This window comes from Saccostrea echinata, unplaced genomic scaffold, assembly GCF_033153115.1.
Source record: "Saccostrea echinata isolate AGI-Se365-2 ecotype Australia unplaced genomic scaffold, CSIRO_AGI_Sech_v1 ptg000033l, whole genome shotgun sequence".
Taxonomy (NCBI): Eukaryota; Metazoa; Mollusca; class Bivalvia; order Ostreida; family Ostreidae; genus Saccostrea; species Saccostrea echinata.
The window spans coordinates 24,727,125-24,745,349 of record NW_026889782.1 but is presented as its reverse complement, the minus strand read 5'-3'; the positions used below and the strand labels follow the sequence as shown (position 1 = coordinate 24,745,349).

The 18,225-nt window shown below is 37.3% G+C and overlaps 2 protein-coding genes across 2 annotated transcripts; one reads left to right on the top strand and one right to left on the bottom strand.

Moving 5' to 3' along the window:
* Window positions 1–3,841: 3,841 nt before the first annotated feature.
* LOC133198310 (uncharacterized) lies at window positions 3,842–4,726 on the top strand. The gene has a single exon (XM_061334419.1). The coding sequence runs from the start codon at window positions 3,842–3,844 to the stop codon at window positions 4,724–4,726; it is 885 nt and encodes a 294-aa protein (XP_061190403.1).
* Window positions 4,727–12,636: 7,910 nt separating this feature from the next.
* Window positions 12,637–13,272, bottom strand: LOC133198309 (B-cell lymphoma/leukemia 11B-like). Its single transcript, XM_061334418.1, has one exon. The coding sequence runs from the start codon at window positions 13,270–13,272 to the stop codon at window positions 12,637–12,639; it is 636 nt and encodes a 211-aa protein (XP_061190402.1).
* Window positions 13,273–18,225: the final 4,953 nt, after the last annotated feature.

Sequence of the window (18,225 nt, the reverse complement as noted above, 5' to 3'; positions counted from 1 at the left end):
ACAGAGCCAATGAAAAAGAAGGGGATACAAGAACTGAACAGGAAACATCCACTGACCAGTGCATCAGCAATTTTCAAAGAGCAGTAGAACAAGGACCAGTGTACACTTGTACAAGCTGCTATCAACTCCTGTATAAGCACAGTGTTTGTAAATATTCAGGTGCTTTTTCACATCAGGACAAACAGAAAGATGCTGTAAGAAAATTGCTTGATTTATGTCCACAAACAGTCAGTGCTGCCGGAGAGATATGGGTGTGTAAAACATATCAGTCACATATGAAAAAGGGCAAAATTCCACCATCAGCAGTGCTGAATAAAATGCACTTTACAGATCAAGGCTCCCTCCGTGACTTAAATCCTCTAGAACAAACATTAATTGCTGCAAGATTACCTTTCATGAAAATTCATCAAGCACCCATAGGTAAACAACATTTTATCAATGGAAATGTTGTGATGGTACCAGCTGATGTTTCCAACACAATTAAAAATCTTCCAAGGCTTCCCTCTGATACTGCTACAATAAAAGCCACTCTTAAAAGGAGACTGAGATACAAGCATCATGTGTATTGTTTGAATATACGACCAGAAGCTGTACGAGAAGCTGCAAAGTTTTTAGCTACAACACCTTTATACAAAGAACATGGAATCTCGTTTGATGAAAGTTGGAATTGTGAATCTGAGGTGGAAGAACAAAATATTGATATCAACATTCACAGTAATAGTGTACAGTCAGAATCCAACTCAGAAGATCATCATACACCTGCTTCTTTACTTGCTGATTTAGGGGAAAGCATTCAAATTGGCCAAGAAAATCCAAGGAAAGAAGATGCGAATGGTTCTGTGGAGGATGGCATCAGTGATAATGATGATGATGATGATAAATGGAGTGAGGTAGATAGCTATGAATCAATGTGTGGTGAAGCAGACACGCTTCTAACTGCACCAAGTTTTGTAGATCAGTCAGAAATGGAGCAAGTCTACAACTACGCACCTGGAGAGGGAAGTATTCCAGTAAGCATATTTATGGAGAGAAACAGTGAAGAACTTGCATTTCCAGCTATATTTTGTGGAAGAAGGCGTCCAGGTAATACAGAAAGACCAGTGAGGGTTACTTACGGAGAAATTGTTAAATCAGAGCTCAGAAATGTAGACAGACGAGCAGCCAGATCAGTGGAAAACCTGTTTTTTTAAACAAAGAAAATTCAAATGAAAACCTTGATAGATCAAACACAGATAGCCCTTAGAAAAGTGAAAACTAGCAACCTTAGCCTTTCAGCTAAAGATGTAAAGGGGGATGCTGCATTGGATTTGATCCATCATGATAAGGCATACAAATTTCTCGCAAATATCAGGGGCTCTCCACCATATTTTGAAAAGGTTAGTAAGGACCTTTTTGCTTTCATTCGAAATTTGGGTACAGCAACCTTTTTCTTACCCTGTCTGCAGCAGAGACAAAGTGGTATCATCTACTCAAGATACTTTCACAAGTAGTAGATGAAAAGATTCTCTCAGATGATGAAGTTAGCCAACTAACTTGGCCACAAAAGTGCCGTCTCATACAGTCAGATCCAATAACATGTGCTCGTCACTTTGATTTCTCAGTGCAAAAGTTCCTGAACAAGTTCCTTTTAACAAAGGCTAATCCCTTATTTGAAATCACAGACTATTTCTATAGAGTGGAATACCAACAGAGAGGATCACCACATATCCACATGTTGTTGTGGTGCAAAAATGCCCCATAGTACAGAGAGCACTCAGAGAGTGAAGTTTGTAATTTCATTGATGAATACATTACATGTAAAAAGCCAAATGAAGATGAGTCAATATTTGACCTTGTTCAGGTTCAGAAGCACAAACATAGCCACACATGCAAGAAGCGGAACAGGAAGATATGTAGGTTTAACTTTCCTAGACCTCCTATGAAAGCAACTGCTATCTTAGAACTATGAAATCCCCAGAAATGTCAGAGGAGGACATACATAAACACAAACAATCCTGGAATAAAATTCATGAGTATCTGCAAAGTATTGATGAAAATGATGGAACAATTACCCATGAAGTACTTCTGTCCAGCCTAAATATGACCGAAGAGGAATATGTATGTGCCATTAGAACATCTATTAAAGCAACTATACTGTTTTCCTCAAGCAATCCCCACAGGAAATTCGTATCAACAACTACAACAAAGCTACACTAAAGGCATGGCGTGCAAACATAGATGTTCAGTTTGTTCTAGATGTATATGCCTGTGCAACATATGTTGCCTCTTATGTAACAAAGGCTCAAAGGGGTATGATTGAGCTACTTAGGAAAGCAACAGAAGAAGCAAGACAAGGGAACCAGTCTTTAAAACAGCAAGTTAGATGTGTTGGTAACAAGTTTCTGAATGCAGTAGAGCCGAGTGCTCAGGAAGCTGCCTATATATGTCTACAGCTACCAATGAAAAGAGCTTCAAGACAATGTATGTTTATTAATACCAGTCCACCAGAAGAACGTGTTACCTTGTTGAAGCCAGCAAAAATTCTTGAATCCTTCGATGACGAGGATGAGGATATAGAATGCTCCAATGTCCTCAAAAGGTACGGAGATAGACCACGAGAATTAGAAAATATCTGCTTAGCAGAATTCTGTGCCTGGTATACTGTGGAGGAAACCAAAAAAATATGTTCAAGAGGGTTGAGTAGAACTAAAACTGTAGATAATCTTCTTCCAGAACCAGTAGATGTTGAAAATGAAGATGAAGAAATTAATGAAGAAGAGGAAATTGTCAATAATACCACGAAGGCAGAAAAATACAGAAGAAGAAAAATTCCCAGAATTTTACGAACAGTACACTTCAATCCAGAAAAGGACTCTGAGAAGTACTATCGAGAGCTTATAATGCTTTATTCTCCATGGAGAGATGAAAAAAATTTGCTAGGAAATTACAACTCCTATCAATGCAGATTTAAAGAGTTGGAATCAACAATTGGTACAGAGATGGAAAAATATGAACCCTATTCAAATATTGTTAATCTTGCCCAGGAAGCTCTTGCAAATATGGATGATAACACTGAACCTTGGGATTGCTTGGCTCCTGTTACTCAACATGAAGATGAGATTGAGAGATCATTAAGACCACCTGGAAAAGACCTTGGTATTGAAGATGGGGACATAGCTAGAGAGTTTGGACTGCCTGTCTCAGATGTGGAAAATGAGCTGATCAAGTACAATGAACTTCCAGATGAGGAATACAGAAAGCATATGAGATTTTTGAATGAAGAGCAGCTTGAATTCCTGTATGACACAATGTACAAGTTTAAAACATCATCTACACCCATTTACAGGTTTTTAAGTGGGGGAGCAGGTGTTGGGAAAAGTTTCCTTACTAAAGCAATTTACCAGACAATGTTGAAATACCTGAACAAAGAAGCTGGAAAAGATTTTACGACTCGGAATATACTTGTCATTGCTCCAACAAGGAAAGCAGCTTATCACATTCAAGGGAATACAATTCACAGTGCTCTTAAAATCCTTCCAAATCAAAGTTTGACTTACAAAACCACTATCTTCAAGTTCTCTTAATACCCTGAGACAGCAGATTGGAAATGTTCAAATGATATTTATGGATGAAGTATCAATGGTAGGGTTTAGGATGTTGAATTGCATCAATCAACGCTTGATGGAAGTAATGCAATGTAACAAACCCTTTGGAGGAATTACATTGATAGCTGTTGGTGACTTATTTCAGCTAAAACCAGTTCGAGACTCATACATATTTTCCACTCCCAGATCTGAGTACCTACCTTTAGCAACAAATATTTGGACAGATTTAGTTAAAATGTTTGAGTTGAAAAAAAATCATGCGGCAGGCAGAGAGCAGACACTTTGCTGAGCTTTTAAACCGAGTAAGGGAAGGTGATGAAATAAAGGAAGACATCATCCTTTTGAGGCAAAGAACAGTAGATAGGGAATCGCCTGAATACCCTCAGACAGCATGTCATCTGTTTGCTACAAAGGAATCTGTAAACACATTCAACAGTTCTGTTATCAGTACCTCTCCTAATCCGGTATATACAATTCATGCCAGAGATAGGGTGGTTGGATCAACATCATCAGAAATGACAAGAAAGATCATTGAGTCATTCACAAATTCAAAGGAGAAAAACTTGCAGCTTCCAAATATTTTACAAGTAGCAAAGGACATCTATTCTGAGTTGACTGTAAACTTAGATACAACAGATGGTCTTATTAATGGAGCTTCCTGCAAAATTAAAATCATTGACATCATGGAGAGAGAATCACAAGCTTCTGGTGTTATATGGGTGGAATATGATGCACCTTTAACTGGAGCCAAGTTAGGAACAGACAGTAGGAGGCTCTATCGTTCATGCCATCAAAAGCAGTGGACTCCAATACAGCCAGTATTGAGGCAATATGCTGCTGGACATAAGGGTCAAGCACAATTACAAAGGTTCCAGTTTCCATTGAGGGCGGCGCATGCAAAAACCATCCATCGTTCTCAAGAGGGTACATTGTCCACAGTGGTAGTTGATTTGACAACAAAAAGAAAGGTTGATCATATGCATTATGTTGCACTAAGCCGCTGCCAGTCTCTAGACAATCTTTTCATACTCAACCTTCAAGATGATAAAATAAGTGTAGACAAGAGTGTTCTTGAAGAAATGAAGAGATTGAAATCATTCCCAATAGAAATGGACCTTAAATTTCTTTACAATGTACCATAGTGCCACAAAATTGCTTTTCTGAATGCTCGGTCTCTGAATAGGCACATGGAGGATGTAAGGAAAGATCACAACATTGATGCCCTGGACATTGCATGCTTTTGTGAAACAAGATTCAGTCACAAAGATGCATTAGACAGTACTTCTATTGGAAATTTTGAGCAGTATAGAAAAGATTGTTTAAAGGAGAACTGCCAAAGATCAGCATATGGGACAGCTCTGTATATAAGATACCCTGTGGACATAGTTGAATTCCATCAAGCATTCCAAGGAATTGAAATACTGATGTTTCGAAGTGAATTTATTGAGGATGTACTATTTGTCATGCTGTACAAACATCCTAAAACACCTATTGAGAGACTATGTGCATTGCTGAGGACAATTCAAACAGAATATATCAACACCACTTATTCTGTGATCATGGGGGACTTAAATGTGAACTGGGCAAAGCAATCCTCAGAAAAAGACAGCACTGCAAACATTACTTCTTGAAAACTTTTGTTATAAACAGCAAATTTCCTCTCCTACAAATTACCATGGATCAACAATAGATCTCATCTTCTCAAATATTCCTGGTGACAGAAGTCCAGAATGTGGAGTTATGGAAGTTTACTACTCTGACCACAAAATAATTTGGTTTGCTTGCAATTAAGGCAAGACATACTATAGTATTATGTTTTTCTTTAGCAAAAGAATTCATAATTGGAAACATGGTAATACTTTAAGTTGCAAAACTGTTATCCAAGGTTTAAAAACACTTAGCAAAAGAAATCATACAATTGTTATATTTATAGTACTTAGGTCAGTGTTCACTTTTTAATACAGTTACTTTTAAATTTTGAAAAAATGCAGAAACTGATACATACTGTATATTATTGAAATGGTGAGATTAAATTATCATATTTATAAATTCCCATTTAGTCCAAGTTGTTTGCTTGAAAGTAGGGTTTATTTTACAATTAATTAAATCAGTTTATTGAAAACATGTGGAAACATATTAATTTACATGTATATCCTTTTGATTTTAAAAAAACCACTGTCAACATTTAGAGGTAATATTAAATGAGGCCTTAAAGTAGGTGAAATCCTTATAGCAAGGATGACATGACTTGTTCCCTGCACACTCAATTAATAGGAGACGGGCGTATTATGTGCCGTTGCGATGCTCTTTATTTCTTGCTGACATTTCTAACATATAAGGTAGAATATTAAATTTTATATCGATAAAATAAGTGATTTGGTCGTCCACAACGCAGAAAATTCAGGTTGTATCGTGTATATTTTAGGAAAATTAATGAAGAGCTGATCAGCCATTGTCGCCTTTGACGTCACAGGGTCACGTGATCGCTATCTAATTAGCTTCTATACTAATAAATCAATAAATTTTGCAAATAAACTCCGAAACGGGTGCACCAGAGTTCTTACTCCTCTAACAATACACTAGATACAAGCTGATGTCCGTAAACTATATTTAGATTTCACTCGCATAGTAAGTATCGTACATTAAATTAAAAGTCTACTTTCATTTTCTATAAACAGCCATGAAATAGCTAAAACGTGAGTACGGTGGCGTTTCCGGTTGGCGGATCTAAGTTACTGGCAATTTTTAATGAAACTGACAACAAGCAATCGTTTATTTATTACATAAAACGTCATCACTGAATTATTCAATTAAAACTCGATTTAAATGATATAAAAGAAATAAGTTGTGATAACCGATTAAAAAGGAAAATGTGCAAAATATTTTCGTCATTCACCGATCTTTATATTGACGGAAGCTTCTAGAACATCATATAGCATCGAGCCCGATGTTAAGAAAAAAAGGAGGCGATTATAGCTACATGACCATAAGAAAAGCTTTCGTGTAAATGGTCATAATTGAAGTAATGGTAAATCACTGATAACACTATAAGTTGTGAATATAATTATATATCGAAAGACTATTACATTTACATGTATGTAGTAGGTTTTCCTAATAAATTTATCGGTAAAATTTGTATATATTCCTACTGAGCGCATCGTGACAACGAACCCGAAGTACAATTTGTACTTCGTAATAAACTTGCTTACATGAAAAGAGAAAATTAATGAATACGGTATTGTTCAAATACAATTAAAGATGTAAAATATTGCGCTTTAATCAATGCACAATTAATTTCTAAATACAATCTTTTATAGCTGCAATAATGTAGCCCTCTCGTTTTTGAGGGGGGGGGGGGGGCAGAGAGAGAGAGAGAGAGAGAGGGGCCAGAAAATATCAGATCAAATAAAAAAAAAACCCGGAGAGGGCTATATTATTGCAGCTTAGTCTTTTGTATCAAATACTCAGCCTATTCATAGGGCGATAAAAGCTAATTTTTACACAGGTACTTGGTTCTTGGTTTATAAATATGTATGTACCTTATTGACAGGTAAAAAAGTAAAGTACATTTTACATATCAATAAGGTACAAACATATTTATAAACCAAGACCCAAGTACCTGCGAGTTTTTACCCCCCCCCCCCATCAATTTATTAGTAAAAGGTTCAAATTCGTTGCTTTTATCCTTGACGGAAATGAAATTAGAGCATCTGAAGTACAATATCCATAACACAGTATAACAGGTTTCACAATAAAAGTCAATTAATGAAATTGCTATTTTTTCAAGTTTAAAAAATAAATAAATAAATAAAACAAAAAAAAGGAGGGGGTTGTTTTGGGGGGGGGGGGGGGATTGGATAGGTATATCTACTTCATGCGGGATTTTTAACAAAGTATTTGTTCCTGCATGCTGAACAAAGTATTTGTTCCTGCTATAAGCCGGTAGGTTGTCAATAGAGAACTACAATATATTTTCTGTCGGTAGTGGTATAAATTCAATTCCCCGCGCTTGCGCGGGATTTCATCTAGTAGATTTTTAATTCAGGGGTTTTCATTTGAGTCAATAATTAGTTAATTACCGCAATTTATCCACAGTAAAAACACAGAATTTATAAATTGTGGACATGAGGAACGTAATACGCTTTTAATCTCAAATAATTCAGAATTATGCGATAAGTCCTTTAAGGGACATTACATGTAATTAATGACGCTATGCATTGAAAACATGACGTCACAAAGAGCAATCATGTTGAAAATATGTACTTGAAACAAATTCTCCCGTCTTCGCAACTATGATAAATATTCAATCAATATTTACAGCGTAAAAAAGTAATAACGACATAAGTTGGGCTGGTTCAGACGATCAATTTACATTTAATTACATACATGTACTTCCAAATAAAACGCACGTCTCCTTCATAGTGGACATTGAATTTATTTGACTTTTTATTGAAAATCATCAGCTTTCTTAAGTTATGTTATATTCGTTTTCAATTTATATGTGTGTGGGATTCATAAATATCAAAAGACAATACATGTAGCTAGTGATCGGGGCAGATAAAGGGGGAGGGGAGGGGGGTAGGAGGGAAGATTGGCGTATACTAGTAGAAGTCACCATATGAACTTTTTTTTTCAAAACTTGTTATCCTTGTCACTGTATTGTTGCAGATTTTTATTTGACAAAATTAATTAAGTCAAAAAGGATTCTAGTGTTTTATCGCATAATCAGGTTCTAAAGTGTGTTATATATTACTAAACACTTCTAAGTCTGCCACTGCCGACCTACATTTACTTATTGAAGGTCTGCAGCTGGGAATGGAAAAGTTCTTATGTACACTTATTAATTATATATACATTTATCATGCTGATTGGAAAATTGACATCAATGTTTTGTAAAATCGGGTTTAATTTATAACTTACAAGGAATTATAGATAAAGAAAAATTAATTATGTTGACAAACTAAGTTTATAAGGCTTATAAACCTAGACAGTGGTGTACTTTTTCGGCATTTTCTACCAAAATTTAAGTGAAACATGATACAATCAACCTTTTTATTGTCTATAAATAAAGAATATCTGTTCCCAGTTCTGTAAGAAATACAAACACGATCATTCATTAATTGTGGACAAGACCACCCCCTAATCCCCGCTCCATAAACGATGATTTAACTCGATTATTTTTTTTTCCAGAAAGTATTTTTACATTTTAAAGGCATTCCAGCTCTTGAAATGAAAAACGAAAAAAAAAAGATTACTCTAGAGATATCTACCTGTGTAAAAAACGAATGTACATATTAACTACACTACTGGTATATATTGATAATCTTGAAGTAAGCTAGTATTTTTAAAAGGATTTTATCCAGATTATCCATGAAATAATACGTTAAGTATGTCATAGGAAATATGTTCAGTATTCCAATGGATGTACATCGGGGCTGGAGAAGGGGGGGGGGGTTGTTCTGCCCAATATCACCTTTGTGAAAACGGTGCACCTTACCTCTGAATTTTTCAACGTCCGTCTATGATGATAATCCGTTCCGGAAAAAAATATTTTAAGTATTTTATCGTTACTACAAGGACAAATGTAAAGATTTGTGGAGGAAATGCCCCAGAGAGTTAGTGTATCCGAAAAAGTTATAAAATTGCCATTGTTACTGAAATATATCAAATATCTTACCTACGGTTGTGTAACATGTAAACATCAGGAGGAATTCAAAAGCAAAATCATTATCTATTTTAAAGCAGTTTTTGTCTTAGTAGATGTATAGTCATGTAATTCAGGTCAGCAGTTTGCTAGGTATATTTTTAAAGATTTTTTTTTTATCAGACACTAACATGAAAAAGAAACATAATCAAGCGATATTATCCAGGAATGGCAAGGATAACTCTATAAGAAACGCTTTGACGTGTTTTATTTATTGTTCCCACAACTGACAAGTAACAAAATAACATCAGATTTCGTATAATTTGATAACTGAATAAGAAATAAAATCTCTATGTAGCATATCAAAAGGGACGTGAAAGTGAATTTTGATTCTTTTATGTGTGTTGGTATTCTGCATTTCAATTTTTTGTATTTTGTCTCCATTTAAATAGAAGTGTGTGTGTGTGTGTATCGGGGGGTGGGGGTTGGTTACTGATAATCAAGTTATACATGTACTTTAATGAGGACCAATAAAAAAAAACATTTCCACTCGACTGTGACCGTTGATCGATCTTTTACTGATCGATATCAATGCAAGTGTCTACCGCTTCATGCTGCCTTGTTTTGAAGACGACAAGCGGAGATTTTCATAGCCGACGTGGATAAACTCTATATGTAAATCACATACACATACTATATCCTTACTTTTATAAATTTTAGTTTTTAGGGAATTATGCCCCTTAGAATGTACTAGAGGCTTCTGAATCCCCTCCCAAGAATTCATGTACATTTCCTGTCGAATTCACTACGCAGATTTAGGCATGTATTTTCGAGTTTGTTAATCAAATAATGAGTATATACATGCAAAGTAGCGTGCTTGTCTCTTAAAAATTAAATTATCAGCATTGGCCATATACGAATCTCTGAGATGCATTTTACTCTTTTGGAATTGACATCTCTCTTTTTCAAGTGGTGTATTAATTTTTTTTTTAATTTCAATAAACTAGTAGTTTTAAACTTAGTTTTATTGCGCGGAGAGTTCCCAAATGATAATAAGAAATTCTAGAACTGTTCTGAAAATGTTGTGTTTTTCCCCTTTTGGTTTGTGTGTTTTCTCGGATTGGTAGACAGGTTTTCGAATTTAGGGTGGACGCTAAACAAGGAAAAAACTTGGAATCGCCCCATCAATCAGGACTCCGCAAGTAATATCTTGTAATCGGTCTCCCCTTGTGGTTTAAAATAGAAAGGGAATGTGTGCAAGTATATTGGGGATTACTCCTGGTTAGTGCATTTGACATGAACCATGCAGCAAAGCGGATCCACTTGAATAAATATCCCAGGCTATACAACATTCATGAAAAAAAACAGAAGTAAGCTCTCAAAAATAAGGTCCGGTGGATTGATATTAGCAGTGCGTGATGAAATTGTGAAGTATATAAAGATTGTAAATACTGATTGTACTGGTTTAAGCTAAATAAGTCACTTTTTCAAATGTGTGAAGATATGATATGTAGAGTTGTGTATATACCGCCTGAATCTAGCAAATACTGTTGTACAGATTGTTTTATAGAAATTAAACAAGAACTTATCAATGTTTCAAAAGACCAAAAATATGTATGTTTAGTGGGAGACTTGAATGCTAGAGTTGGGGATTTAAAAAATCATTTTACTGCAGATAATTTTCTGATACATGTGAACCATTCGGAAGGTGCTTTTGAAGCCTCCGTGTTATCAAGGGTTTTTGTTTTTGAAAAATATGACATCCCTTTGGGTAGATCTGTTAGATACAGTTGTCAACAATTTTGGCTATAAATAGAGTTTTGTAAAAATAACGATATGTATATTGTGAATAGTAGATTCGGTAGTAATAAAAACAAAGGTGGTGTTACTTGTAAAAACAGCAGCACTGTGGATTATGTTATAGCCAATGTGCACATTTTTGAATTGTTAAAACATTTTGAAGTTCATGAATTCTGTAATCTATTTTCCGATGTACATAACCCATTGTCTTTTTCATTGTCCACCTATTCAATGTCCAAAAATAGCACCACATGTGTAAAACAGCCAGGTGTAAAATTATGGTTCCCCGATAGAGAAGTCGAGTTTCGTAATAACATAGAGATCTCAGCTGTAAAATCAACTGAGCGTAACCTTACTGAAATACGTACAAATAATAATACTATTTGTAGTACTGATATTAACAAGGTAGCACCTGCTTTATTTCAGTTTAACAAAACATAATGATGACTCAAGAAATTAAGAACTGCTGTTAAGACAATGTGTCATTAGTTAAGAAGGTTGAGCAGTCTTGCCGGTTTAGCAGCTGCTGAAATTTAGAATCTCAAAAGACATTTGTAATATATTTATCAGAACAGCGAAAGAAACATTTGAAACTTCTTCCGCGGGTCTAGATTCATATAATAAAAAGCAAAGCAAACTCTGGTTTAATAGAGAGTGCAAAACTTCTAGGAAAAAACTTCACTTCCCTAAAAGAATTCATAACGTGTGTAAATTGGAAGTAAACAAACAAAACCTTAGAGAGATGAGTAAAAGTTACAAAAAAGTTATGGATAAATGTGTAACGTGTGTCCAGCCGAGCGGTCTAAATATTCAAGTGGACACGTACCCGGTTACACCCGGGATTTCTGCAGTGCAATAACCTAAATAAATGATCTGTATCTGGTCCACTAGGACACAAACTTAATCAATATATTTACGATGATTATTTAAACAATTTACTCAATCAATATATTTACTATGATTCGCATAACTAATCTTAAAGAAATCAAGGGACAATTTGACTCTGGACCACCTGTCCTACACTAAACCAATGTCCCCGGACAACTGGCCCAACCAAGGGCCCTGGTTACGAACAAGAGGTCTCTAGTCAACTGGCGTCTCCAGCTCACTTTGGCACTAGAGTACAGACTTATTCAGCCTTTATTTCCAATGCCAAAGCTACGGTGGTCGACCAGTTGATGCAACCTATACTATAAGGCTTATTCAGCCCTGTAGTAACCTTTATTGCGATTCTGCTAATTCAACGTCCTCACTTATTTCTTTACCCTTACCTGGTAACTACTCTGCAGCTACAGCGAACAAACTCGCAAACAGACTCCAAGGAGACTTCAAATAGACTGACTGAAGCTGCCAACACCCGCTATATATATAGTATTGGACTAGTCTATTTCATGGTAGGGGAGACAGGTTATTCCATGTCCAAAAAAAAACCTTAACTACCCTATTAACATAGATTGGTACAACCCTGATTCATCACATCACCCACCCCTTTAAGTCATACGTCCCGTATGAAAACAACAACAATTTAAAGTATTAAATATTTATGATGTTTTGCTTCTTTAAATGAACAGAATATCTTTCTGAATGTCAAAATGATTTTTTTTTTTTTTACAGCAATTTCTTCTTTTCAATCTTCTTGATTCGTCTTCCCTCTTCGACCCATTTGGTGATTATTTTTACGCTTTCCGTGAAATACACTGGATCAGTCTGACACTCTTTGTGTTCACATGGTTGTTTCTCAGGTGCTGGATTAGAAGGTCTGTTATCTATTAAGGGTGCAACCCTAGCGGGAGCGAAAACTGGTAAAGGTCGAGTGGGTTTCCGGTAGAGTCTACCTTCTTCTCTCTTTGATTCATCACTACACGGGAGTTCCTTCCCACTCTTCTCTTTACTGACTTCATCCTCACTCTCACTTTCACTTATATCCCCTAGAAGCACCGCTCGAAGATCCCCAGGATCCTGTGTGACCCACGATTCAGCATCTGAGACGCAACTTTCACTGGGGCCTTCCTTTTGAAGTACTGAATCTACCTCACCGCCAGTTTCTTCACCAATGTCATGTTGTCTCTTGAGATGCCTTCTCAAATTTTTGGAGGTGGTGGAATTGAAATCACAAAAATTGCAGAACAACAGTTCCTTACTGCATTCGCCAATGTGCTTTGACAATTCTTCATCTTTCATGAAACGGTAAGGACAGAATGGGCACTTCCTGCCTTTGTTGACAGTTATCTTTGTCTTTGGCATTGTAATCTATGAAAGACAAAATATAAACAAAACGTTAAACTATCTGTTTAAAATATCAAAACTCGACACTAACTATATATATTTCTAACACATTATTTAATCTCTGACATAGTCTGACATCCATTTTGGTGGACGTCTTTTCCTTCTTGTGGGATCTGGCGACCACATATCATTTTGATCGTCTGACTCTATCATTGTTGATGACCAAGTATCCCCCACCTGATCACCTGTATCCCCTATGTCATCTTTTTCATCAGAGACTTTATTCTCATCTTCTAGACGTCTCTGATCACCTAGTTTATCAACTTCACTGGAACTTGATTCTCCCCTCAGTAACTGGGGATGTCTTATTCTAATTCTATCTACGTGGACAACTTGCTCTCTACCTTTTGGCCCACAGTTAACCTTGTAGGTCAGATCAGAGCATTTTCCTAAGATTGTATATGGACCATGCCAATATGAGGTCAATTTCGCTGACCTACCTATTTTGCGAACCGGAAAGTACACAAGAACACTATCACCAGGGACAAATTTTTCATAGCTAAGCTTCCGGTCATGATATGTCTTTTGTCGACACATAGCTTGCTTAGTATTTTCTCGTACTACCCTGTGAGCTTCTTCTAAGCGTTCCTGTAATTCCCAAACCCACTGGTTTCTAGGAGTAACTTTTACCTCTCCTGGCAATTCGTACATGAGATCTAGGGGTGTAGATGTCTCTCTACCTAACATTAAAAAGTTGGGTGTATAGCCTGTAGTTTCGTGAACTGCAGAACGATAGGCCTGCATAACATATGGGAGAGATTCATCCCAGTTAGTCTGGTGCTCGTTCACATATGCACTAAGCATGGTTGCAAGGGTTTTATTAAAACGTTCAACCATCCCATCACTTTGTGGGTGATAGGGAGTTGTTCTAGTCTTTTCAATATGAAGTAAGGCACAGAGCTCTTGAAACAAAAGACTTTCATATTGCCTGCCCTGGTCCGAATGAAGTATTCTAGGCACTCCGAATTTAGCAAAGACCTCCTCTACCAATATACGAGCAACCGTTTGTGCTTCCATGTTGGGCATGGCAAAACTCTCGGTCCACTTGGTAAAGTAGTCAGCAACTACCAAAATATATCGGTTACCTCTCTCCGTCTTTGGCAATTCTCCTAGAATATCCGTGGCCACTCTCTCCATAGGAATTCCAGATTCCACTACCTTCATGGGAGCTTTCTTTGTAATATTCGGACTTTTTCTCTTTGAACATTTTTCACATCCTGCAACGTATGCTCTTACATCCTTTCGGCTACCTGGCCAATAGTACTTACTTCGCACTCTTTCGAGTGTCTTCTTGTGACCCAGGTGTCCAGCCCCTTTAAAGTCATGACAGAAATATAGTACCTTGCGCCTCTCGCTCCATGGTATTATAGCTTGTAAGATAGGACTTCCCTTTCCAGTAATCCACTTTCTGCACAGCAACCCATCTTTTACCAATAACAAATCCCATTGCCCTACAATATCTCGAACATAAATACTTTTCCCTGCTAGTTCTTCGGATTTTGGTTTTGTCCCATCTTTTAACCATTTGACAATCAATGCAACATCTTCATCGTTTTCTTGAATACTTTTAAGGGACAAATCGCCTGACAATTTGGCATCATCCTCATTGTTCTTAATTGCATGTAGGGACCTTGATTCCTCTTCTTGATCCCAAGCAGTAAAGAAACCACATTGTTTGCAAGGTATTCTACTAAGGGCGTCAGCATTTTGATGTTGCGCTCCTGGGCGGTGTTCAATCAACATATCATATGTACTCAATACTTCTAGCCATCTTGCTAGTTGGCCCTCTGGGTTCTTGAATCTCAATAACCACTTTAGCGAACTATGGTCCGTTCTAATACGAAATTTTCGTCCCTGAAGGAAATGTCTGAAAACTTTAACAAAATGAACAACTGCAAGTAGCTCCTTCCTAGTGATGCAGTAGCTTCGTTCACTCTTGGACAAGGTACGACTGGCATAGGCAATAACTTTCTCATGACCCTCTTGTTCCTGAGAAAGTATAGCCCCAATAGCATCTCTGCTAGCATCTGTGTCCAGTATAAACTCTTTAGTGAAGTCGGGGTGTCCTAATACTGGGGTAGTTATAAGCTTTTGTTTCAACAGATCAAAAGCAATCTGGCAATCATCATTCCAGAAAAATGGTCTCCCTTTTTCAGTCAACTTATGTAGACACTTGGCAATCGTTGCAAAGTCCTTTATAAACTTCCTATAGTATCCACACAGTCCAAGGAAAGACCTGACCTCGGTTGCATTTGTTGGTACTGGCCAGTGTTTCACACTTTCTATCTTTTCAGGATCTGTCATTATACCTTCTTCAGAAATAATGTGGCCTAAGAATTTCACAGATCTCTGGAACAAATGGCATTTGTTGGCCTTTAATCGCAACCCAGCTGATTGAAGTCTGTCAAACACTCGCTCTAAATTAGCCATCATTTCATTGAATGTTTTACCCATGATGATTATATCATCAAGGTAAACCAGGCAAACCTCCCATTGTAATCCTGCCAATACCATTTCCATTAATCTTTCGAACGTGGCTGGTGCACAACAAAGCCCAAAAGGCATCACTCGAAACTGAAACAAACCCCTTCGTGTGGCGAAAGCCGTTTTATGTTTGTCCTTGGGATCAAGTTCCACCTGCCAATATCCGGAAAACATATCTAAGGTGGAGAACCAGCTGTATCCAGACAATTGTTCTAAGGATTCATCAATCCTGGGCAAAGGATATGCGTCCTTAACCGTGCAAGCATTAAGACGCCTGTAATCTACACAAAATCGATAGGAATTATCCTTCTTTTTCACCAGTACAATAGGTGATGCCCAGGGACTTGTCGAAGGTTCTATAATATTGCAGTCTAGCATCTCATCAATATTTCTTTCTATTTCTTTTGCCAAGTGTGCAGGAGAACGGCGAACAGGTTGTTTTATAGGTCTCGCGTCTCCAGTGTCAATCTTGTGTTTGACTATATTAGTTTTTCCAAGATCATTATTACTCTTGGCAAACAATGATTTGTACTTCCAAAGAAAAGATTTTACTTCCTTAGCTTGTTTCTTTGTTAGATGCATCACCGAGTCATTATACAAGTTTTCTATGTCAGGCCGCTCTGCTGGTTCACTGGCATAATTTGAAGTAACTTGTTCCGTTTCCTGAAATTGCCCAATCTCTGTGTTCTTGTACACCACCTTTGGTTCAGACTCCACGTTCAACAACCTCACTGGCACAATATTATTCTTCATTGGTTGAACACAAGTTCTAGCAGTCAATGGCCTATTAGTATCTTCTTTTTCTTTAGGTTCTACAATGCCCTGTGTTTGTAGTTGCTCCTCGTCAAGAGTACAAATTTTCCCTGGTATAATAAGTTCACTCCGGGGTGGTATACTGACCGTTTCTTCTGCTACAACTCTAAAGCATCCAAATTTACCTTCATACATCATAGGAATACTTTCGTCCTCAAATAACAAAACATGTCGTTTCGCATCTATGACCATATCAAAACGTTTGATCATGTCTAATCCAAGAATACCCTCTACCTGAAGATTAGCTACCAAAGCTAATGTCTTTATGGGATGTCTTCCAATTGCCATCTCAATATTGACTTTACCTTCCAACTTTAATTCATCACCATCTGCAGTGTAAACTTTCATTCCAGGTTCTTGGATTTCAAATGCCCAATGGTCTTTCACTTTGTCGAATAAAGTTGTTGACAGCATCGTAACCGTAGCCCCTGTGTCTACTAACATTTTCACCCTAACACCATTTATCATTACGTAAATGAACATTCCAGCTTCGTTTGAGCAAGAGCCAAGCTTGCCAGTTAACTGTCCATTTGAACCCTTATCACTATATTTCCTTCCGGTATCGCTTCCCCCTGAAGTCTTCTTGCTACCGGAAGTGTCTCTCTTATTTTTCTCTGGACAATTTCTCTTATAATGTCCCTTTTTATGACAACCATAACATTCTATCATATCCATGCTTTTTCTGGATAGAGATGACTCTTTGTAAGACTTTTTGTCCAACTGGCCTCTGCCTTGTCTGAGCTCTTTAATTTCCTTGTTTATGGCTGCCATATTCTTTTCCATTGATGACATCCAATTTTTCATTTCCATTTTGAAAGTCCCGTCATTAGTAGTTACCTCTTCCCTCAACTGGTGTTGATAACCTTTGTACCCCCTCTTGTCTTCTGCCCTTAGATATGCCTCTAGTTCTACTGCATGTTTAATGGCATCATTTAAATCCTTAGGACGCGCCTGCTTAATCCTTATTCGCATGTCCGAGTCAGGCAAGCCATCTAAAAATTGTTCCATGGCCAAGGTTTCCCTTACCTCAGATGGGGCTTTTGGATAGGCCAAATTTGCCAATCTTCTGACAGCCTGTCCTAACTCAGGTATGGTCTCTGTTGCTCTCTTACGCCTCTCCCTTAGCTGAACTCTGTATAACTCGGTTTGATTGGGTGGCGCAAAGCGTTCTTCAAGGGCCTGTACAAGGTAATGATAATCAGTGTTGTCTCCTGGCAAGTTTCCAAGGACTGCTTGAGCCTGACCCCGAAGAGATGCTGCGAGAAATAAGCCTTTCTCCTCTTCTGTCCACTCATTAAGTTTGCTGACTGTGTTAAAATGAGTCTTATAATCCAACCACGATCCACTGCCATCGTAGGTTGCGGCTTTTACTTCCCTTCTACTCATTTTCTTAGTTGCATTACCTGATACAACTGGTCTTCGGTGACGCCTGTCTGTGATATTACCAATATCTACTCTATCTGCTATAGCATTTCTGTTGGTTTCATCATTTCTAGATTCCATTTCCTCATGAAACCTTACCCTTGGATGACAGCTAGTACTCGGTCTATTTGACTCAACATCCGGAGAATGATCGGCCAAAGAACTCCTGGGAAAAACTGACGATGGACCACT